Raw genomic sequence first — 24,316 nt, 5'->3', positions numbered from 1 at the left:
CATTTTAATATCAAAAAGAGGCTAAGATCCTTGCCCAGGATCCTAAGGCAAGTGGCAATTTTATAATTAAAACCCAGATCTTCTGATTTTAACACCAGTGTTCTTTTATAACTCACACAATAAACCCGGCTGGAGAATTACAGAAGGCTTTCAAAAGGACTATCCATGCACAAGGAATGCAGAAAACTAATGGTAATATAAATGTCACATTGCTGCTCACTCAAGCAGAACAAAACAAATAATAAGCCACTTCAATGTTGCCTGCAGGATAAGAAGTCGATGGAGAAAATTAGCCAGATACTTTGAGATTCCCTATTTGTGATCACCCAGGCTTCTGAGAGACACACAAATCTGCCCTGAAAGGAACCTGTAGCCCCTCAGGTCCCAGGGCACCAGCCTTGCGTCCCCATGCACACCTGTATGCTTGGGTTTGTTCTATCCTCCCAGGAATACCCTGGGGAAAAGACTCAAGGTCAAGTTCTTTATGTGGGAGCAGAAAGTAGGGGAAGCGTTAGTGGTCAGTAGAGGATGGGTTGTGGAGCCAGATGCCACAGAACAGCTGGAGCTTAGTCCCAGAAGGAAGGCCTGCACCCAGCACTCAACACAAACCCTGGGGGTCTCGGCCGGGTTCACCTGCTGACTCCCAACAGCAATGGTGGAGAGCTGCTGGCAGTGGGGATAATGCCCCTCCCCTCCCTTGCTGCGCAGGGGTGGCATTCTACAATCTGGGAGAAAGTCCCCAAAGAAATGCTGATAGTCACAGGACATTGTGTCCCATAAGAAGCCTGAGTGATAGAGCAGGGCAGCCAAAGAGCCTGCAAGCACTAGGTCTCCACGTTTTTCAATTCTCTTTCAAATCTCAGAACAGCAGACGGGACAGTGCAGCCCCCCAACCTACAACCATGGACCTATCAACCCGACATCAGGAAATGCTGCAGGCACTCAGTAATTCCTAGTTGCTGAAAGAATACGGAAAGAAAAGAAGGATCAAGAAAGGGCCAGGAAGATGCCACGCACCACGGTGGCTCCAGAGCCAGGGGCCGTGTTTACTCACACTTTCTCGTAAATCTTGTCGGGGTGCTCCGGCCACTCAATCATGCACACGACTCTGCTGGGCATGGTCTCCGTGGTGGAGTAGTAGCCCTGGGGGAAGGCCAGCAGGAGGGCCAGGACCCAGATGACACAGATGACCACTTTGGTGGCTGTGGCCGACAGCCGGGGCTGCAGGGGATGGATGATGGCCATGTACCTGCAACAGAGAAGAAGGGACAAAGTTCTGACTCAGCCACCAAAAGCCTACCTCAGTGACTACGTGTTTTCACTGCCAATACAAAACTCCCAGGAGCTCTTTGATTCTTGATGATGTTCATAACCATGTTCCGATCCCTTTTCCATAGTCTGTCCTGAAGCTTTGTGATTTATTACATGTGATGCTAAAATCCCTAAGAAAAGTCAGTGAGATCTTTTAATCTTTCAGAACCTACCTGGCAACACTCCAGGGAGACAATCTCATCACTGAAATGTTCGTGCTGGGACCATGATGGCCATGAACAGGTCAGAGGCAGAGGGAGAAGTTAGAAAAATCAGGAAAATCTTGTAAATGTATTCAACACAAAGATCATCTTGGGGGGCCAGCACTGCCTCATAGCAGATAAAGCCGCTGCCTGCAACACCTGCAACCATTATGGATGTTGGTTCATGTTCTAGCCTTTCCACTTCCGATCCAGCTCTCTGCTAATGGCCTGGAAAGGCGGCAGAAGATGGTCCAAGGGTCTGGGCCCCCGCAACCCAAGTGGGAGATCCAGGTGAAGTTCCTGGGTTCAGTCTGGTCCAGTGCTATCTGTGGTGGTCATCTGGGGAGTGAACCAGAGAATGGAAGCTCGCTCTCTGAATATCTAACTCTTTCAAAATAAATTGATCAATCTTAAAAAAAAAGACTTGCTCTATTCTTTTTTGGATTGAGGGGTAATGGTCACAGAAACAACAGGTTTTAAAGTCCCTTAAGAGCGTGTCCATGTGTTCGAATTTGTGCACAGCCTTTGGGGTGCACAGTGATCTGCACTTCCCACTAGTCATAACCACATCCATTTGGCCTCTTCCATTTTCAAAGGCATCACCCTATGTGTATTTTTCTTGCAATGTTTCCATCTCTTAAAATATGCATTTTTTTCAGAGTAGGAACAAGGCTTTATGCAGCTTGTGGGGTTTATTATCTGAAAAAATTCTCAGAATTGCACGTTTGATTCTCTGACATGCCAGTTTTTCTGGCTTCCATGGGACAGAACAGTCCTGAAGACTTCAGAAATGCACAAGTAGCAAGCAGCACGGCTCTCAGCTGGCTCCAGATAATTCCACATAATTCTTTTACTATCGTCTTTGGACTCCTAGGATTTCTGGGCCAGAACTGGGGGCAGGGTTACAAGCAAAGCATTTTCATTCAGCAAGCACTCCAGCAATTCTCCGCAGGCACTGGCTGCATGCACAGCACAATGCCTCCTCCTGCCCTCAATGTTCTAATTTGTCCAGGGAGAAAAGTCACATCAATAAACAGCTACAAAACCCGACAGGAGGGTGAGTATCTTCAAGAGGGAATCTGATCAATTCCTTGGAGCCTTAGGGAAGCTGCAGACGCTACCAAGTCTTGGAATGCCAAGTGTTCTATTGGAGAGGCTTAGAGAGGCGTGCTCCGCTGGATCTGTGGTGGAGGTAGGGGGAGGGGAGCCTTCTCTCTGTGTTAGGATGAGCTCTGACTTCCTGTCTGTGGCATTTCATAGCTTTGTTTCTGAGCTGGGGTCCCTGAACATCCTTTCATCATGCTAAACTTTAGAACACTTTTCTCTGCATTTTCTTGTTAGGGACCTGGGTTTCCTTTCTCTGGTCTGTGAGTGCAATGCCACTGAGGTGTTGGTGTACAGAGACTGGCTATGAAGAGGACGTTTCAGGTCAGCCTTTATTTACCCGATCAGAAGCCATAACTCCCAGGAAGGAATTTTCCAGAACATTTTCTTCCTGTCTCTTTGAGCAAGTAGGTAGGAGGTCTGAAAGTCAGGAGACAGTGGTATTAGGAAAGCACTTGCCCAAGATATCACAGTGGGCTAGCAGCAATTGTACATCTTTGGCCAAGTGTCCCTGATAGAGTTGGTGGCTACAAAGCCTACCAATCCAACGCCATACGAAGGGCATCAAAAGGGCAAAAAACACTCTCAAGGTGCTGCAGATCAAGCTCGCTTGTCTGCTCCAAGTTACCCGAAGGCCAGAGCTACCAGCAAGAAACGATCGCTTACTTTCACTGAATGGCCGGCCTGCCCCTCCGGGGAGGTGCCTTGAAAAGAACTTGCTTTCCCTCCCAGACCTGTGTCCTCCCTGCTGCCCGACAGCAGGGGATCCCTGGCTTCCCCTTCATCCTGGGGTGGGGGTGGTAACCCTAAAATCAGAGCCAACCAGGTGGGCTTGTGCAGCCACTGCATTTGCTTCTTTTAGTTTGTGAAGGCCTGGACCCGGCTCGGAGTGGCCAGAACCTCTTTGAGTGCTTATATTAAAATTGCTTATTGGATCCTTTCTCAACAGCAAGGATTTTTCCCCTACAAAACCCGACACGCAGCAGGCAAAAGGCCTTATCTCACCTCCCGCTCTGCAGACTCCTGTCCTCACTGATGCCGAGCATTCTCAGGCTTTGTGGGAGTGCAGGAGGATGTGTGTGTGGGGTGGTGGTGGTGGTGGTGGTGGTGGTGGTGGTGGTAATTACATTGCTCACTTTTAATGTTATCTCAATGCGAGATTTTAATTTATTTCTAACCCAGGATAAGTATTCAGTCTTAAATAAGTGAATCCTAATACCCATCCCATGTCCAAATTGGTGATGCAATATTCAGATTCTAATGTGACTGGGCTTAAGGGGAATGGCACCGGCAAATTGGCACCGTATCTCCAAAGGGGTGGCAGAGAGCCATATTTTATCTTTATTGTAAAAATTGCAATTTGGGAGCCCAGTTCAGTTAACTCTGCTATTTCTTGAGTGTAGGAGCCATTTTGGTGACAGATGAAAGTATTATCCACATAAAGCCAGATAGAGTAAAAAAGATTGTCTTTAAAAAATACATGCATTTTCATGTGTTCAAAAGGCACCATTTCTAAGTCTCCCTTCCTTTCTTCTGTCTCTCTTCACTTCCACGGCTTCTATAATAGGCTTCTTTCTTATTCACCCCAAAGCTGGTACTATTGGGGTAATGTGTGCTGACGGATGGATATATTCTCCCCTATTCACAGTTACTAGATTGAATTCCATTAACATAGATTTATATATTTATTTGGAACCACCCTGAATAATTCTTGCTCATTTGGTTATAACACTGAGCAAGTGCTGCAGCCCTAGGAAAACACATTCAATAAATATTTATTGACTGCACTGTGCTCACGGGACTTGGAGTCAGTGAATCCTCTTCCTGGTTGACACATTAATCATTAGGTTGCCAGAGACAGGGGTCCAGAGGCTGTGTGGGAGGTAGATCACATTCTGCACTTCAGGTTGTTCCAGTCCCATGGAAGGCTGTCGGCTCCAATTTGAATTGTCTGTTTGTTCCCAGCTGAAAAGCCCGAGGTGTCGGCTTCGCTTTATGTGATAGTGCTTTAGCAAAGAAATTCTACATATGGCCCCTTGAATCTGGCAAAGTAAAAGACTGCACACTTTTCCACAGGCAGATTGAAACAATCCTGCTATGAAAAATAATTTCAACCTCTGGACACACAGCAGTGTCCTCATGACTTCCTCCTTTATTGAAGCTAAATCAATGGGCAGAGGGGTTGTCCCCCTTCCACCAGGGGATCTGTCCTACCAGGCCCTTCTGCCACAGTCTTCCCCTCCAGTTCTGGTCCCTGCACTCCCTTATCCTCACTCATTCCTTCCTGGGATGGTATGCATTTCCCTTAAAGGACCACAGCTTCCTGAGTTCCAAGGACCAGGAGTGGGGACAGCTGAGAATATGGCTACTATAGTCTAGCTCAAAGGCTGGCCAATTGTTTCTGTAAGAGACAGGCAGTAAATAGTCTGCATTGTAGCCCCTATAGTTTCTGTCATGACTACTTAACTTTGCCTTTGTAGGGTGAGAACAGCCATCGGTAATAAGGGTATGACTGTTGCTAAAAAGACTTTGTTTGCACTAACAGATGTCAGGCTGGATCTGGTCTCTGGATCACTGTTTGCTGTCCTCAGACCTAGTTCATGGGTTGTTTAGAGCAGGAGGAATAAGAACCATGGGAGAATATGGTGTGATCTTCAGAAACACACTTTACCTTCAACAGACTGAAGATGGAAGATGGAAGCTCATTGGAAAAATAAACCTTATAGCCCACAAGCAAAGAGTAAGGCAGTCAAAGACTGGCGCTGTGGCATAGTGGGTGGAGCCACTGCCTGCAATGCTGGCATCCCTTACGGGTGCTGGTTTGAGTCCTGGCTGCTCCACGTTTGATCCAGCTCTCTGCTGTGTCCTGGGAGGGCAGTGCAGGATGGCCCAAGCCTTTGGGCCCCTGCACCTGCATGGGAGACCCAGAGGAATCTCCTGGCTCCTGGCTTCAGATCGGCCCATCTCCAGCTGTTGCAGCCATTCAGGGAATGGGCCAGCAGATGGAAAACCCCTCTCCCTCCCTCCTTCCTTTCTTCCCTCCCTCTCTCTCCTCTCTCTCTCTCTCTCTCTCTCTCTCTCTCTCTGCCTCTCCTTCTGTTTGTAACTCTTAAAAAAAAGAGTAAGGTAGTCAGCTGCCATCATGATGTAGAAACTGGTCTCTTATATAAGCACTTTGGCCAACCAAAGCCTGATCTTTTCCTGGCTGAATTCTGCTTCTGTTTGCATCTTGGCCTGGTAGTCCTGTCCTCACTGCTGGGTTACATGCCATACCATTATGACCATGAATGTCTCTAACCTTGTGATGGCCACATTTCACTTTATTTATCTATTTGCTCATCTAATTCTTCTCTCTTCATCCTCCAAAGACTCCTGGCCTCGTTCAGTGCACAGGATGTAGTAAGGAGTCAATGAAAGTTTAATTGAATAAATGAATATATGTAAATATATTGGCACAAGGCTGGGACTCCACAAATGCTTGTTGAATGAAAACAGTTGCAGCAGGAGAAAGACATACACACCATACCCTTATGTCTGAACACAGGTGAGACCATTACATGAGACTAATTATTGTTCAAAGTGTTTTCTGTTGTACAGACATTCAAGATCATCCTGCAGGAGTCACTTCATTGGACCCTGGTCTTCACATTTCCTGTATCTTGACATTAAGCCCTTAAATTCCCAGTAAGTATTTGTTGACTAATTTCTGCATTGATTATATGTTGGGAACTGTATAGGAGTCAGTATTTCAAGAAAGTATCACTTCTGACTCATCTAAATAAGTTTTCCACCTTTTCTCCTCTCGTCTCACCTCCTTCCATCTCGGAGCACATGATTTTTTCACCTGAGGACACTAACATTTCATCAGTTAGGATTTTTCTTCTAAGATACTTCTTTGATTATCAAAACTCAGGGACCTTGTTAAAGAAGATCGCTCCCCCAGCAATCACACCTGTCCAACTAAGGTCAGGCTCACACCACTTTAACCAAATAGACCTCTGATGATGCAAGGCTCACATGCCACACCACCAGTGCAATTTTAAATGGCAGAGCCCCTTGCATTGTAGATTGTGTTTTATAAGCACATCTTTTTGTTCTGCACGTTAGATGAATTTTCATAGCACTGTCAGTGGACTCACAAATTCCAGTTGACAGTAAGACTGTAAGAAATGGAAGCAAAATGGATGGAACTGAGAGCCTATGAGAATTTAGAGTGAAGTAAAGGAGGGAATGCAAGTGGACCCACATGGTTAAGCAAGATTCAAATACAGAATCTCCTAGCTGTTAGAGAACAAGGTATCTTAGGTAGAAGACAAGGAGAGAACTCTTCTTTAGATCCTACTTCTTATCCCACTATCATCTGTAGAATGTTTATAAAGCCTTTAAGAGTGGATTAAAACCCATTTTCTCTAGGATATCTTTTCTGATTACCTAATGTCCTCATAGAGATAATCATACACAGAGCCTATTGAATACCTTTCCACATTTCTCTTAGCTGTGCTGTCTTCTACAGTCCTCATATTCCAACTTGCAGCAAAGTAGCCTGTACTCTTCTTCTGCCCTATCAACAGGTGGTAAGCTTCCTGAGAACAAAGGCTGTGTTCACTTACATCTTTATCTTCTTGAGAACTTAACAAAGGGCCTGATGTAATTAATAAAGATTTGTCTGGATGTGACAGTTGATTTTACCCAAAGAACTCTATCTTCATTTGCAGTTGCAAGTGGTAGCTCACAGCATCCAGAGCAATCTTAAAAGAACAGGCAAGATTCTGGAGTGCTTGTTCCACAGTGAACACCAGGAATGATAAAGTGCTTTGGTAGAGCAGAGTCACAAGGTGATTTCTCAGTAGCCCAAATTACTGTCTTACAGTTTCAGAGCCAGACAGAGCCATCATAGAGGCATGTAACGTGCCACACCATGAGCTATGGGGATCAGGCAGTGAAGGTCCAAAGCAAGTATAATCTCCTGTGCCTCTCTGCTAGCAGAAGGGGATCAACAGCTAGCGTTAGGAACAAGGAACTCCAGGAGTATGAGTAGTTGCATCGTTGGAAATCTGCAATTCACCAAGAAATGAACTCCTCAGACTGGTGATGGGAGTAACTGGAACAGAATAGGAAGACAGAACATGTATTTTTTCTACTTATAAGGAGAAATGACAGAAAATTAGGAGAGTAACAGGAGGTGAGTGGAGGTATGCACCATTTCATCCCTAGCCTGAAGGCTTTTGTCAAGGATTGACAGAATTCACGTGCCAGCTCATTTTATCTCTGTGTTCTGCCTTCTCCCTATAGCAATCTACATTCTTGAATTTGGACTCCATTCTTGAGCTAGCACTGATGTGTATGAGACATACACAGTGGTGGTCATCCTCTGGGCCACAGGATGATGCCACTGGGACAAATTCTAGTCCTTGGTTACACTCACACCTTTAGGATTGGGAAGTAAAGTCTGGATCAGATGAGTGTGGTGACACCTAAGAGAGCAGGTTTATAAACTTGATTTGGGGAGTACTGATAGGGTCACATTAGGTCCAGTGGCAGGGTAAGAAAAAAGAGGCAGCTTGGGATGCATAAGTTTCTTTTGGGATTTTAGTTACGATAAGGAAAAGGAGGAACTGCACGACTGAACTTCACGGTTTCAGTAGAAGCTTAATAATGGGGAGAGGTTCACAGTTAGTGCATAGCTAATTTTATTGGCACTATGCTTTTTGCCTTTGCTGTCGTTGGAGTATTACATAAGCCTCACTATTCAGCCAGTTGGGAAAACATCATTGGCTGTAATCTGGGATAGGACTGCGTACAGTGTGGCCTTGACATTGAGTTAATGTTCTCTTCTGACCATTTTTGAAGTTTTTGTGAGCAACATCAAAGATGTCTCTTTCACTGTGCCTGGCAGGCTATACAGAAACTACCACCAGCCCATAAATGGGTATTTAGAATTTCTTTGATTATTTGCTTCTGTTCCCTTCTTTGGGATGATAGCGATAGGTTTTGGATGACCATAGGTTTGACTTTTAAGCTCAGCAGCAGAAAACTTAAAGCAGATATACTTGGGATAAATAATTGAGTTAGGAGGGAATTTGGAGAATGTCATGTTCCCAGCTCCTTCCTACTCAGGGCAACTTCTCTTCTCCCACAGACCTCCCTTAGTCAATTCACCGAGGCTGGATATATAGGCTAGAATTAGGGTGAGGTGAGTGATGCTTTCTTGATCACATACAAGCACACAGTCACATTCAAGGTTATGCAAGTACAGAATTGGATCCTACCTTTAGTTAAAATTTTGGTATTTTGTCCATCACAGATTTTTGGAATTAATTTAGATGTTTTATAATATTGCATTAAGATGCTATTTGTCTTATTTTCACCCACCCCTAACTCCCCAAGCTCATGAGTCAGGACAGTCACAGATCAGAGGAAATGAAGCCAGACTCAGGTAGTGATAGGGCTATCATTCAAAACTGCCGCTCCTACCAGCCACCTGATGTGTCAGTTGTGCTGCGTCTTGGCCATGCAACCTTGAAATGCTGGGTGGCAGGGCCTGTGGGAAGCCTGGGAAGTGATCACTCATGGGAGTAGGATAGATGCTGAATAATATTGCTATGGAGAGTACTGAGAGTTATTTGGGTATCCTTGCTGTAGTGAATTGCTTTTTATTGTATAGTGTAAGTCTACAATTAATTAATTTTTGGATAATGCTTTCTCAGTTAAAGACATTCTCTGAGAGCAATACATTGTAAGTTAAAACCATGAATACTGGATTTCAGCTTTTCACATAAGTTGATGATGAAGTTGTAAATTGCACAAAGTGATCTTTAGATGTTCACCCTCTGTGGGACCAAAGCATGTAATAACCAAAAGAGGCAAACCTCCTGAAGCAGCAGCAGCAGCTACACCAAAAAGTTAGCCGTCACTTTGGGATGACTGTGCTCAACAATGTTGATGCGTGCAATGACAATGTTACATTTGCCAAATTTCCTGCAAAGTGTGACTTTTCATTTAGATTAAAAAATTAGCTCCATTAATTTTTCATTCCCAATTGTTCTTGTGCATATACAAAAGGTCAAGTATAGCTATTAGTATGTTGGTTTAATTAGCAGAAGAACTTGGCAAATAGCTAAACGATTCTAAGTTTATATAAATGTCATAAGATTTTTTAAAATAGAAAGTTAATTTAAAAAATGGTTGAATTTTTTATTCCAATTAATTCATGCATTCAGATTGGAAGGTGATGTAACTGGCATTGCTGTGAATGTTGTCACAAATTCATTTCAAACTTCAGTGATAATGATAAATTGCTTTGTTTTGATATTAATAGACAAACAATGTGGCAAAAAGTAATGTTCTTACTAAATTAACAAGCCCATGGAACAGAAATATACTTAGAATAGGTTTGATTCACACAATTTGCAGTTGTGCCCCAATAAGCTACAGTATTTTATAAATTGAAATAGAAATTATAGTTGTTGAAATACACAAAAAGTTTTGTAGGTATAGAGTAATTGAGCTACCTAATTTTTGGTGGTGATTTTTTTGTATGATGAATACAAAAATATATTTCAGCAGGATTTTACAAATGTGTGAGCCTTTGACACACTGTTTTGTGAATCAAATAAAAACATCAAACGTTCTGTAAATGGATCCTCTAAATTTTGGTTGTGTTTTGTTTAAAGTTCATTAAAAATCTTTAATCAAAATATTTTCAGTAGAGTACCTCAAATTTTAACTTTTGAGGCTTTTATCAAACTGTAGTTTTAAATATAAATTTGATAAATAAAAGAACAGTAAAATATATTCCTATAAAAGAGAGGAACTGTACAAAACAAACAATGAGTGGTCCTATGCTGAGCACAGTTTAATTCTGACATTCTTGAATTCCTCTAGGATCATTTTTACTTGTGGGGAAAAATCTTTTGATAGAGCTTGTTTTGTTTTGCAATTTAAAATCTATATCAGAGTGGAAATTTGCAGTATTTAAATTGTATGAAACAAAGAGAGTGAATGTCAATGGAGATGTCTTCATCTTGTCCCTTCAATCTAACCTTTTTTTTTTTTTTTCATATTCTGGCTACTATTTTTGGAATCAATATTCTAGTCCACAGATTATCTCTTTAGCATGTCTAATCTACTGTTAGACTGGTTCACTGAGTTTTGTATTTCAACTACTATTACTTTTTATTTTTAAAATTTTAATTTGCTTATTTTTCAACATGCTTGATCATTCTTTATATTTTTTAGTTGTTCTTCCTATTGTTAAGTATCTTGTATCTTGACATACAATCAACATGATTTATATTCCACACCTCTGTCAACTCCAGTAGCTTAAATCTTTGTGGGTTCACATGAGCAGATTCTCAATCATGACAACCTGCTTATTTATACGTCTTATTTTGATGGCATCTTCCTTATAACACTTGAAACTTGGTCTGTTAGACCAAGCGCATTCCCTTCAAGAGGATAAGCAATTGTTTCTCTCAAGACCTGGGGCTACATCTAGCCTGGGACCCTGTGACCTGTGTTTTGGAGAGAGGTTTGTTTTAGACCAATCAACTTGTGAATTAGGCCTGCATACCAATGGGAACACACCTTTTCTGCTACAAACTCTCAGGAGACTTTTTAAAAAAATTTTTTTATTGACAGATAGACAGTGAGGGAGAGAGACAGAAAGAAAGGTCTCCTTTCCATTGGTTCACTTCCCTAATGGCTGCTACGGCCAGCGCACTGCGCCGATCTGAACCCGATCTGAAGCCAGGAGCCAGGTGCTTCCTCCTGGTCTCCCATGCAGGTGCAGGGGCCCAAGCACTTGGGCCATCCTCCACTGCCTTCCCGGGCCACAGCAGATAGCTGGACTGGAAGAGGAGCAACCGGGACTAGAACCTGGTGCCCATATGGGATGCTGGCGCCACAGGCAGAGGATTAACCAAGTTAGCCACAGTGCCGGCCCTGGCTTTTTATTTTTTTTGTCAACTTAGCACCAGCATTGAAGATAGGCCCTTTTTCTTGGTAGGGTAGGCATTTATTTCCAGGTCTTATTTTACACTGAGGGTGTAGCTCTGTGGCTACCAAGTTTAAAGAGGCAGGTCTGAGGCTTATCTCTTTTTCCCTATATCCTTTGAGCCAAGGTCAAAGTCAAATGCCCTCAAGACAAAAGCCAGCTTCACTGCTCTGCCTAATACCTAGAATTCCTACCTTCATTTAAACTTTGATCTGAGTACTCCATACCTCTTGCAAGATAATGAATGCATTTAAGATTATTTTGTGCGTGTTATCTTACTCAGCATTTTAAAATTAATTTTAAGAATGTCAATCAGGATATGCAGCATGCCATTTTGCAAGAAACAGAAGTCCTGCTGTGTTATTTCTCCTCTTTTTTTTTTTTTTTGCCTAATTATTCAGAGTAAAAATTCAAACAATACAGGAGGATATAAAGGGAAACCCCCAGCGGCACCCAGCTCATGCACTGAGCACTTGTTCCATGCCAGCCTTTATTCCATGTGCTTCCTTTATATGAGCTCATTTTGTCTTTCACCAACTCTTTGTGGTAGGCTAAATGATGTGCCATATTTTCTACATGAGAAAACAGATATTCTGAGAAGTAACTCATCTACCAATCCAAGTAGTAGGGTTGGGTTTGAACATGACAGTCTGACTTCAGACTTTAGAACTTGCTTTGTCTTTATCAAGGCACAGTTCAGGATTCTTACACCTGCTGTTTACAATGGGTTTAACCCTCCAATCTGTGCACATGCAAACACGTTTATCCATACTTTTTCCTATAGTGGATTTTGTCTTCATTCATTCATTCATTCATTCACCAACCCTTAGAATTCCCTTCTATGTGCAGAACAGGGCTCGATATTTTCATGATCTGCAGGCATATCTATCTCATGAGAGGCACATGTATGATATTGGTGATGCCGTGTGTTTCCTACTGCAGGAGAGTTACAATGTGTAGCAGGCATGAGCAGACAGGAGGCCATTTGGACAAAGGCAAGGAGGTTAGGGAAGTTTCTCAGCCCGGATGCGGTTTGACTCCAGCTCCAGCATCTGCAGCTGATGCAAGGTGCTGATGTTCTCAATCTTATTAATATTATTGTTGACCAAGAAGAGTTTTTTCAGTCGTGTCAATTTGTCAATCCCTTCGATGTTTCTCAGCAGATTAAAAGAAATATCTAGAATTTCCAGCTCTGCCAGGGACTCCAGGTTCTCCATCTTCCTGATCTGGTTGTCATAGAGATCCAGTTCTCGAAGACTCTGCAGCTCCTCCAGGTTCTCGATGCACTTAATGAGGTTCTGACGAAGGCAGAGAGTCTTCACCTTCTTCAGCACCCTGAAGCCTTCGATCTTCCCGATGCGATAGTGGTTCAGATCCACGTCCTCTGCGTCTCTGTCCAGGTTAATGGTTTCCATGTCCATAGCCAGCTCATGTTCCTCTTCCGGGTCCTCCTCGGCCCGCTCCTCCCCATCTTTCAGGCTCTGCTGGCTGAGGTCCGCCACGATGCCGCTGCTGTGCCTCTTCCCCTCCTCATCGCCCGACTCCTCCGATTCCACTCGCCTGTATGTACCTCTATGGAGAACTGTGTACAACATCCTTTGCTGGAGGAGATGGCAGCATATGCAAAGACCCAGAGATCTGACAAGACAGAACGTGTGTATAAATGATCACTTCTGAAGTTTGGTTAGAAGATTTCCAGGGATCAGTGCTGCATCCTTTACTCCACTGAATCCCCACGGCACCTGACCAGGTACAAGACAGCTCCTTAGCGACGGCCACCTGGTTGACTTTCGGCCCCTTCCTTCTAGTAAGCAAGCAGTGGGCTGAGATGCTGGCCTCCTCTGAGTCTGCTTGCTCCAGGCGTTGAAGAAACAAGAACGAGACTTGAGTGAGGAGGACAAGGTCTCGTGGGCCTCTGCTGCTGACATGCCCACAGAGAATGAGTGCTTTCAGAGGAGGCAGGAGGGTGCTGAGAACCTGGACACCCAACACAGGGCAAGAGCCTGCAAGAACGTGTTGGAGCGAAATTGACATTTTGAGATTTGGTAATAGCTTCCAGCCCTTGTCTCTTCCATAGAGGAACAGTGTGTGTGTGTGTGTGTGTGTGTGTGTGTGTGTGTGTGTATTTTTCTCTTCATACTATTTGTTGAACTCTTCCTTAGTGTAGGGTCAACTATACAATCATTAAGTAAACTGAAAATAGATCTTTGTAAAAAGTGGGAATGGGAGAGGGCAGAGGAGGAAGGGTTGGAGCATGGGAGGGAAGGAGAGAGGGGGGAAGTGTCGCTGTGCTTCTAAATTCATATATATGGAATACATGAAACTTGTGTAACTTAAATAAAATTACAAATAAAAAAGCAGCAGCAGCAAGCACACTTGGCAGAAGGCAAACCCTCCCGGCCGTGTTTGCAGCAGCCTGTTCCGCCAGGTGCAGGGCTTCCTCCATCCGTGCCCAGGCCGTGCAGACCCTGCAGCCGGAGTTAGGACTCTCCTCCTCCCAGCACAGGGCAAACCTCTGTCCCTCTCCCCGCTGCTCTTACTACTTTCCCAGCTATGTAATCTCTCTTCAAGTGGCTTCTTAGAATCCCAGTTTTCTCCTATTACATACAGATGGTGATATTTACACTGCAGTGCTACTGAAGGAGATAATGTAGGGGAAGGGAAGAGGCGAAGTCCGGCGCACGCCAGGCACCCAGAACCCATTCCCTTCCGTCTCTTTGTAACTCCTGTCACCAGCCATGTGGTGTCTTCATGGAGACTCGGTGTCCAGCCCGCACCCAGGGTACCCATGGCTCCAGACGCCTCACCCATCAGTGCGACTGGCTGGATGCAGGGCCAGGCGCCCAAAGATACTCAAAACAGCAAAAGGCCAATGAAGCAGTGGCGTCTGCTTAATAGCTGCTGTCAAGGGTGGAAGTACTCAATTTACAAGTTAAGTAGTATTTCATGGGAAAAAACAAATTAAAGCAGTATCATTCCTCCCCACCATCCCCGTGTTCTAAGCCACGTAAGCACAGCTGAAATGTGATGTTGCTGGCTCGTATTGAGGGGTGCAAACTCCCAGCCTGCTCCACCCCTTCAGTTTGCTGGGGGCCCCAGGACTCAGCTTCTCTGTAGAGGATGAACCTGGTTCACCCGCTCTTGCCTCCTCCACCCCCCACTCCTGCTCTTCCTTCTCCATGCCGCATCCTGTTTCGTTGCCCTTTTTTGCTAATCTCTTTTGTGAGGATGGTTGTTGGAGGCTTGGCGGGGAGCGGTGACAACCAGCAACAGGTAAGGCACTGTCAGAGGTGGCGGCGCACAGACGGTGGATGTCTGGGCGGCTCCGGAGGGGAATAGCAGGGAGGGGACACGTCGGGGGAAGGAGTGGGCAGGACCTGCACCCTGCAGAGAGGAGCCCAAGCAGATCACCTCACAGGGCACAGCCCAGCCTCTTGGAGCTTCCATAGCCTTTCGCGAAGCCTCTCTCCAGCCTGTCTCCCTGCCTGGGACTGCAGTTGTTCCCCTGGGAGAGGTGGATCTGAGTTCTGGGCTGCTTAGCCCTCACGTCTTCATCTTCATTAACCTCTAGCAGGGGATGCGCTGAAAACGTGCTCTCCGGTGCCGTGTAACCACGAAACAATGTTCACTACAGAGATGCCTGGACCTCCATTCCAAGACGAGGTGTATAAGGGAACGTCAAATATGTCAATGGTGAATGCATTTTATCAAGAACCTATGTGGGGCTGGCGCTGTGGCGAAGTGGGTTAATTCCCTGGCCTGAAGCACCAGCATCCCATATGGGCGCCGGTTCGAGTCCCTGCTGCTCCTCTTCCAATCTAGCTCTCTGCTATGGCCTGGGAAATCAGTAGAAGGTGGCCCAAGTGCTTGGGCCCCTGCACCCTTGTGGGAGACCTGGAGGAAGCTCCTGGTTCCTGGCTTTGGATCAGCACAGCTCCAGCCATTGCAGCCATCTGGGGTGTGAACCAGCAGATGGAAGACCTCTCTCTCTTTGTCTCTACCTCTCTCTGTCTTTCAAATAAATAAAATAAATCTTTAAAAGAAGAACCTATGCATGGATTTCAAAATACTCTGCATCAAAATAAGTTGATCTTTTGAAACTCCATCTCAATGAACTTTTTGAAGTAGCCTGGTAGAAGACGAGGAAAGTGATTTTTAGCAAAAAACTCATTTGCACCAACCTTTATTACCACATAAAGGAATGTGGAAGGCTGGTGGAATTCATTAAAATGGGATTTTACTTATAATCATCAGGGCACACAGAAAAGATAATGACTGGGACCAGCTTTACAAAGCCTCCCAGGGGCTCGTGAAAGGATTCTCCCCCACTGTGTTCTGAGGGTCTTTGGCTTTCTGGGGCCCTTCCCCTACCTGGGTGACAGGTGTCACAAGCAGAGGAAAGACATGTGTTTGAACAGCTTCAGTGCCTTTGTTTCTGTTTCTGGCTACTCTCACGGCCCTGAGGCCTCTGCCTGCAGCGTTGTCTCTGGTTCTTTCCTTTGTGCGTTACTTACTCTGCTGGTCGCAAGTTCCTGGGTGACTGGGTCAGGAGCAGAGAGTGCTGTGGGCCACTTCAGAAGCTACTGTCTTAAAAGGAGCTGTAGAGTCCACATTCCAAGTGGCTCCTGGCACCCCACTGCGGGGCTGTCCCTGAGCTCACTCCTTGGAGAAAGCAGGGCCTCTTTCCGATTCTCCGAGCCAGGTGCCTTTCTGGTCAGCTACCCCGTTCACCGCTCTCGGAGGTATAGTATGCAAGAACTGCCTGTACAAGAGCCAACTGGTTTTCGTTCTCAGTAGCAAAACCCTAATCTGAGTCAGGTAAGTTCTGGCCAAAATGGTAGAAGTTAAAGGCTGCACAGGAGTTTTAGAAGGGAACCTTTCTCTGTTCTCTCTTCATCTCTTTTGCTACCTAGAATGTGGATGCAATGACTGGAACCTGAGCAGTTGCTTTGAACCATGAGGTGACCTGAGAATGAAAGCCACACGTGGGTGAGCAGAAAATTAAAAGAAGCCCAGGTGTCTGGTGGCTTCATACCTGCTTTGTGGCCATTGGCTTTCAGGTTTTCTAGAACTGTCATGTTTCTGGAATCCTAAGGATGATGGCTTTTCTCATTCTGGAATTATTTCACATTTTAGAATAAACCTTTATCTGTTTAAGACGCAGTGCTCAGATCTCAGTTCTTCTCAGCTGATCTGAATTCAATGTGATTTGGCACTTGTAAGTGGGTATGGTAAGTAACAGAACATAAAGTATGGCATTAGCTTACTGGGAAAAGGGGAGCAAGATATTTAGGACTCAGCTGATGTTCTGAATGTCCTCAGTATAGGCTGAAGGCTTGGTGACCCTCGTTGACGCAGTCAACACATGGGCTACTGCACCTTGGATGCCAGACCTCAAGCTGCTCAAGCCGGAAGCAGGATAGCCTGGGGTATCTGCAAACTCTCTTCCTGCTCTTTTCTTAACTGATTACTGTGATGAGCTGCATGCAGAGACGGGAGGCAACATGGCTGTGCTGTGAGAGACCAGGATTTAGACACTGCTCTGCTCAGAGAGTGAAGTAATTGTGAAGGCTGCACAACTGGACCCTGAGACAAAGGCAAGGCTGATGTTCTACTAGCATGGGAGCTTAAGTCTTAGTCTGGACACTGGTATCACTCACCACCCTGAGTGCTGGGGACACCCTGCACCTTCCAGTGGCCACTGGCTTTCAGGCAAATCCTGCATCTGCAGGTCTCTAATACCCTCAGGATTGCAAACAACATGTGTCAGGCTTTACAGAGCCTAACAGAAAGTCCAGATATTCCAAAATAATAGCACTTTATTTTAGTCCACTCTTACTAATGATTTAAAATTAGTATTTATATCATAGTTTCTATAAACAGAATTCTAGCCATATCAGTCAGCAGTCACACCAGGCACCCTTCTCTCATTCTTTTCTTCTTCTAGGCCAAAGAGGAAAATATTCCCTAGAGATCCAGCTGTCTATACAGATGCTTTGACTTCTAGAATCTTCCAATACTTGGGGCACTAAGTGATTTTTTCCTTCCTATACTCACCTAACTTTCTGGACACACCTAGATCTTTATTGTGTGTGATTTTTTCAGGGTGGGATTTTTGATATGAGACCTTGCTGAGCATTGTGGGCTTCACCAGTGCTGTCTGAAACCTGTTTACATTTGAGAGAACTCAATAGCTGCGATGAACAAAATGACACGGATGCCAAACGCCAGTAGTGAGGTGTGTAGGGAAAGATGAACATACTTCTCACCACATTATCTCCTGAAAATGTGGGCTGCAACTGGGGATCAAAAGTAGAGATGGGACCTCCACCCATTAGTTTGTGAGACTGCAAATTACCTGCTTTAGAAGGAATATGCGGACTCCTCCCCAGTTCAGAGGCCCAGCACAAAGACAGTCACAGAGTTGAGCATCCCTGCTGGCAGTCATTTATTTTTACCATCTCCTCAACAATCCACTTTGGACAGATTATTGATCAAACAAACTAACTGAAATCTTTGTTTTCTGCCCATGACTGAAGCTACCTTACCTGAACTCTTGCCTTCTCAAGAAAGATGGTAGCAACTCAAGTAGACACAGATTGCAAGGTTGCAATGGCCCCTTGCCCATGAAGGAGTGTTCTATTGTCTTGATTCACAATTGAGGGAATACTTGAGCAGATCCGTCCCAGACAAAAGTGGAGTGTCACCCAATTGACTTGTTTGTGTTCTGATGGAGCCTTGGACTGGACTACATTACCACCTACCAGGGTAACGAGATGTCTGCGGGTCTGTACTGTCTAATCACAGCTGTAGAAGTGCTATAAGAAGGTCCATCAAGGCTGGCACTGCAATGTAAAAGGTTAAGCCTCCACCTGCAAAGCTGGCAGCCCATATGGGTGCCAGTTCGAGTCCCAGCTGCTTTACTCCCAATCTAGCTCCCTGCTAATGTGTCTGGGAAAGCAGTGGAGGACAGCCCAAGTACTTGGGTCCCTGCACCCACATGAGAGATCTGGAAGTAGCTCCTAGCTCCTGGCTTCAGCCTGGTCCAGCCCTGGTCATTGCAACCATTTGGGGAGTGAAACAGTGGATGCTCTCTCGCTCTCTCTCTCTCTCTCTCTCTCTCTCTCAGTGTGTGTGTGTGTGTGTGTGTGTGTGTGTTTGTATCTCCTTTCAAGTAAATAAATCTTTTGAAAAAAAATCTTCTGAAAAAAGAAGGGCTGTAAGATCATGTCACAAGGGGATCTGGAGAGCCTTGGGGGTCAGGGAAAGATTCTAAGTGACAGTTGAGCTGAGACCTACAAATTGAGGTGGACCTGGAAGAGTAACATGGGAATGGATCTCTCAAGAAAGGGAGTGAGGAGTAGCATGTTCAAAGACCCTGTGGTAGAATAGAGACTGACACATTCAAGAATCTTGAACACAGGAAGTAAGAGAGAATCTGGTATGAGATAATAACAGCTTCTACCATTGAGTGCTTACTGTCGCTCCCCCTCTTCGTGGAGGAGCAACACAGGACCCTGCGCTGTTCTTTCGTCTGCTCGGCCCTCCCCGGGTTTGCTGCTGGTTCTTCCCGGGTTGGCTACTATCCCTTCCACCTCCGTGGAAGGGCGGTTCCCCCTGGCCGCATTTCCCACTTCCGCAGGGGAGCGGCACACCGCCGGCCGGTTCTCTCGGGGGCTGCACGGGTTCCCTTAGATGTTCCCCATAGATGTTCCTGGTGCATGCCGTCTCTCTCCTCCTTTATAGTCCTCCTCCGCCAATCCCAACTCGGCTGCCCACACGCCGAGTACGCTGCTCTCCAATCAGGAGCAAGTCCTACAGTTAATTGGTTGAACTGGAGGCAGCTGTGCGGAAGCTGTTTACTTCTCTCCCAGCGCCATATTGTGGGAGAGCAGATGCATAGAATAAGTCTTAATTCCAGTAACTTAGTCTAGTCCGGATTGCTCCCCACACTTACTCTATGGCAGATGCCATTGTGAGGACTTACATATGTGAAATCATTTAATCCCCACAATAATATGAAGAGTTAGATGCAATTATCACCCACATTTCACAGGTGAGGAACCTGAGCCCAGAGAAATGAAGTAATGCATCCAAGGTCACATGGCCACTGAGCTGCATTGCCCTCCTGGTGGCCCAACTCCAGAACAGGGAGCAGGGGCGATGGGTTGGGAATGGGAAGTCATTGCATGGTTTTCAGGTGAAGAGCGTATGGGAAGATAACATGTTGAGGAGTCCACTCTGGCTCACTAAACTCTAATGAGTGCCTGAACACTTTTTAGTCATCTTAGATGCCCCCTACGTCCAGTCTTGAGTCCTATTTACACAAACTCATGTAGCTAAGGACAAGTAAGAATGATGCAGTCATTATAAACTCTCATTCTCAGCATTTTGAGTTCTCAGGTTCTGAAGCTCAGGACCTCAAGAGGAACTGTGGGAAGAACAGGCTGCTATGAGTGTAGATGATGCCCATGCAGATGCCTAAATCACTCTACTCAATCTCTTTGCTTTGGTGGGAGGGATGGGCAGAAGACAGACTGGTTCTGTCCTCTATGGCACTGTAACTGCCTCTGACCATGGGCAGGGATGTCAGAGACCACGATGGCTCTGCCTTCACTCACTGGCTTGGCTGACTGCCTTTGGGAATAACGTGATCACCACCTCTAGAGTGGTCAACAGAGTTAACAAAGGAACTGTAAAACAAAGTAGGGGTTATTGCCCCTCTCTACATCTACCAAATCAGAATTTCTGGGGCAAGGCCAGAAATTAGTCTTTTAAAAAGGTTTGTTTGTTTGAAAGAGTGACAGAAAAAAGGGATGGAGGGAGGAAGTGAGAGAGAGAGAGAGAGAGAGAGCAAGTGAGAGACAGAGATATCTTCCATCTGCTGGTTGAGTTCTGAAATGGCAGCAACAGCTAGGATGAAGCCAGAGGCCCAGAACTTCATCTAGGTCTCCCACATGGGTGGCAGGGGTCCAAGTACTTGGACCATCAGCCAGTGCCTCCTGCCTTCGCAGGGAGCTGGATTGGAAGCAGAGAAGCCTGGACTTGAACTCCTACTCTGATATGGGACACTGGCATTGTCAGAGGCAGGTTAACCCACTGTGACACTCCAGAAGTTAGTGGCTCCAGAAATTAGTATTTTTGATGCTCCCTTAGATTGAAGCAGATCACGTTGAAGGTCTCTTCTTGCTACAGAATGACCTTTGTTTCTCCTTTCAGATATCAACCACAGGAGGTATGGGAGGAGCCTGACTCCAAGCTAGGATACTTTATGTATTTTCTGCTGTTTTATGTTCAACCCAACCCTTGAGGTTGGTAATATTTCCATTTTACAGATGAGGATTCTAAGGCTCAGGAAGTTTCCTTAGATTTTTAATTACTCACATTTAATAAATATAAGCTTGAGCCAGGATTTGAATCCATTTCTCTAAAATTCAGATTCCTACTGCTAACCCAGGGATGAGCAAGCTTTTAATTAAAGGGATAAACAATACATAGTTTTTACTTTGTGGACCATGTGGTCTTTATTGCAATCACTCAACTCTACCATTGTAAAGTGAAAAGCCACAGGCAACATGTAAATGAATAAATGTTCCAATAAAGCTTTACTTATAAAAACAGGTGGCTGAGAAGATTTGTCCCATTGGTCAGTTTGCTGATTGCTTGCTAAACAGTTAAAGTATTGACTTAGCCTTCCAAAGGATAGGGAAATGAAACTAACGTTTGTTAAAACATTCAGTATTGGATGTTTTCACTAGTCATCAGGGAAATGCAAGTCAAAACCACAAAAAAATCACTTCCCTCCAACTAGAATGGCTATTAGCAAGAAGACAAAAAACAAATGTGGGGAGAGTATGGAGAAAAGAGAACCCTTACATACCATTAATAGGAATATAATTTAATAAGCCATCATGGAAAACAGTAAATAAGTTTCTCAAAAAATTAAAAATAGAATTACCATATGATCTAGTGATTCCACTTCTGGATATATATCCAAGGGAAATTAAATCTGTCTGTTGAAGAGACATCTGCACTCCCATGTTTATTGCAGCACTACTCATAGTAGTCAAGAAATGCAAACATCCTAAGTGTCCATCCACAAGTAAGTAGCTAAAGAAAACATGGTACAAGTGTACAATGCAATACTACTTCTCTATAAAAAGGATGATTTCCAGCACATGGATGGAAATGGAGGTCATCCTCTTAAGTGAAATAAGCCAATCACAGAACGGGAAATACTGCATGCTTTAACTCATATGTGAGGTGTCATAAAACAGTGATCTTAACAAGAACAAACCAAACCCAAAATTATTAGGAAGAAAGAAATAGTTAAAATTAGAGAAGAAATAAACAAAATTGAAACAATACAAAATATCAGTGAAATGAAGAGCCAGTTATTTGAAAAAAATCAACAAAATTGATACACCATTGGCCCAAGTAACTAAAAAACAGGAAGAAGACTCAAATCAACAGAATCAGAGAAAAAAAAGAAATGTAACAGCAGATACCACAGAAATTAAAAGCATAATCAGGAATTATTATAAAGAGCTGTATGTCAACAAATCAGGAACTCTAGAAGAAATGGAGAGTTTCCTGGAGACATACAGTATATAAAAATTGAGTCATTAAGACATAGACCTAAACAGACAACCAAGTCAGAGATTGAATCAGTAATAAAGACCCTCCAAACAAAGAAAAGCCCAGGATCAGATGGATTCACTGCTGAATTTTACCAAACATTTAAAGAAGAAGTAGTTCCAATTCTTCTTGAGCTAGTCAAAACAACTGAAATGGGAGGGAACCCTCCCAAACTCCTTCTATAAAGCCAGCATCACTTAAATTCCTAAACCAGAAAAAGAAACAACCAAGGAAAAGAACTATAGATCAATAACTCTGATGCACATAGGTGCAAAAATCCTCAACAAAATACTAGCTAATCGAATCCAACAATATATCAGAAAGATCATTCACCCAGACCAAGTGGGATTTATCCCTGGTCTACAGGGATGGTTCAATGTTCGCAAATAAATCAATGTGATATACCACATTAACAAACTGGTGAATAAAAACTATATGATTATTTCAATAGATGCAGAGAAAGCATTTAATAAAACACAACATCATTTCATGATGAAAACCTTAAACAAATTGGGTTTAGTAGGAACATTCCTCAACACAATCAAGGCAATTTATGACAAACCCACAGCCAGCATCTTATTGAACAAGGAAAAGTTGGAAGCATTTCCACTAAGATCTGGAACCAGATAAGGATTCTCACTCTCACCATTACTATTCAATATAGTGATAGAAGTTTTAGCCAGAGCCACTAGGCAAGAAAAAGAAATCAAAGGGATACAAACTGGGAAGGAGGAAGTCAAACTATCTGTATTTGCAGATGACATGATTCTAATATAGGGAAACCAAGAGAGTCTACTAAGAAACTATTGGAATCATAAAATAGTCTGGCAAAGTGGCAGGACATAAAATTAACACACAAAAATCAACAGCCTTTATATACACCAACAATGACATGGCTGAGAAAGAACTTCTAAGATGAACCTCATTCACAATAGCTACAAAAAAATTAAACACCTTGGAATAAATTTAACCAAGGAGGTCAAAGATCTCTATGGGGAAAATTACAAAATACTAAAGGAAGAAATAGCAAGAGACACAAAAAATGGAAAGTCTTCCATGTTCATGGATTGGAAGAATTAATATCATCAAAATGTCCATATTATAGAAAGCAGTTTATAGATTCAATGTATTTGCAATCAACATACCAACAACCTTCTTCTCAAATCAAGAAAGAATAATACTTAAACTAATATGGAAACATAAGAGACTCAGAATAGCTAAAGCAATCTTATACAACAAAAATCAAAGCCAGAGGCATCACAATACCAGATTTCAAGACATACTTCAAGGAAGTTATAATCAGAACAGCCTGGTAATGACAAAACAAAACAAAACAAAACAAAACAACAAAAAAGCAGACATGGAGATCAATGGAATAAAACAAAAACTCCAGAAGTCAATCCACCCCTCTACAACCAACAATTTGTTGACAAAAGAGCTAAAATCAATCCCTGGAGCAAGGACAGTCTCTTCAACAAATGGTGCTGGGTAAAATGGGTGTCTGCAGGCAGATGAAACAAGACCTCTATCTTACACCTTATACAAAAATCCACTCAGAATGGATCAAAGATCTAAATCTACTACCTGATAACAACAAATTACTAGAGAACATTGGGGAAACCATACAAGACACTGACATAGGCAATGAGTTCTTTAAAAAGACCCCAGAAGCACAAGCAATCAAAGCTAAAATTGACAAATGGGATTACATCAAGCTGAGAAGGTTTTACACTGCAAAAGAAACAGCAAAGTGAAGAAGCAACCACAGAATGGGAGGAAATATTTGCAAACTATGCAATTTAGAGGATTAATATCCAGCATCTATAAAGAGCTCAAGAAACCCAATAACAAAACAAACAATCCAGTTAAGAAATGGGTAAAGGACTTCAAAAGGCATTTTTCAAGAGAGGAAATTCAAATGACCAACAGACACATGAAAAATTGCTCAGGATCACTAGCCATCAGGGAAATGCAAATCAAAACCACAGTGAGGTTTCACCTCACCCAGTTAGAACCAACAAACAAATGCTGGCGAGGATGTGGGAAAAACATACCCTAATCCAGT

The 24,316-nt window shown here is 43.8% G+C and overlaps 1 protein-coding gene and 1 pseudogene across 1 annotated transcript in view; both read right to left on the bottom strand.

Moving 5' to 3' along the window:
- TACR1 (tachykinin receptor 1) overlaps nucleotides 1-24,316 on the bottom strand; it is a 191,576-nt gene that overhangs the window by 98,458 nt on the left and 68,802 nt on the right. Inside the window, exon 2 of the mRNA XM_002709702.5 lies at nucleotides 1,055-1,249. Coding sequence (XP_002709748.2) covers nucleotides 1,055-1,249 — 195 coding nt within the window. The remainder of the gene's footprint in view (nucleotides 1-1,054; nucleotides 1,250-24,316) is intronic.
- On the bottom strand, nucleotides 12,618-13,208 carry LOC138848681 (protein phosphatase 1 regulatory subunit 7 pseudogene; annotated as a pseudogene).

The sequence above is a fragment of the Oryctolagus cuniculus genome, chromosome 2, assembly GCF_964237555.1.
Source record: "Oryctolagus cuniculus chromosome 2, mOryCun1.1, whole genome shotgun sequence".
NCBI lineage: Eukaryota > Metazoa > Chordata > Mammalia > Lagomorpha > Leporidae > Oryctolagus > Oryctolagus cuniculus.
This window is presented reverse-complemented; position numbering and strand designations above follow the sequence as displayed.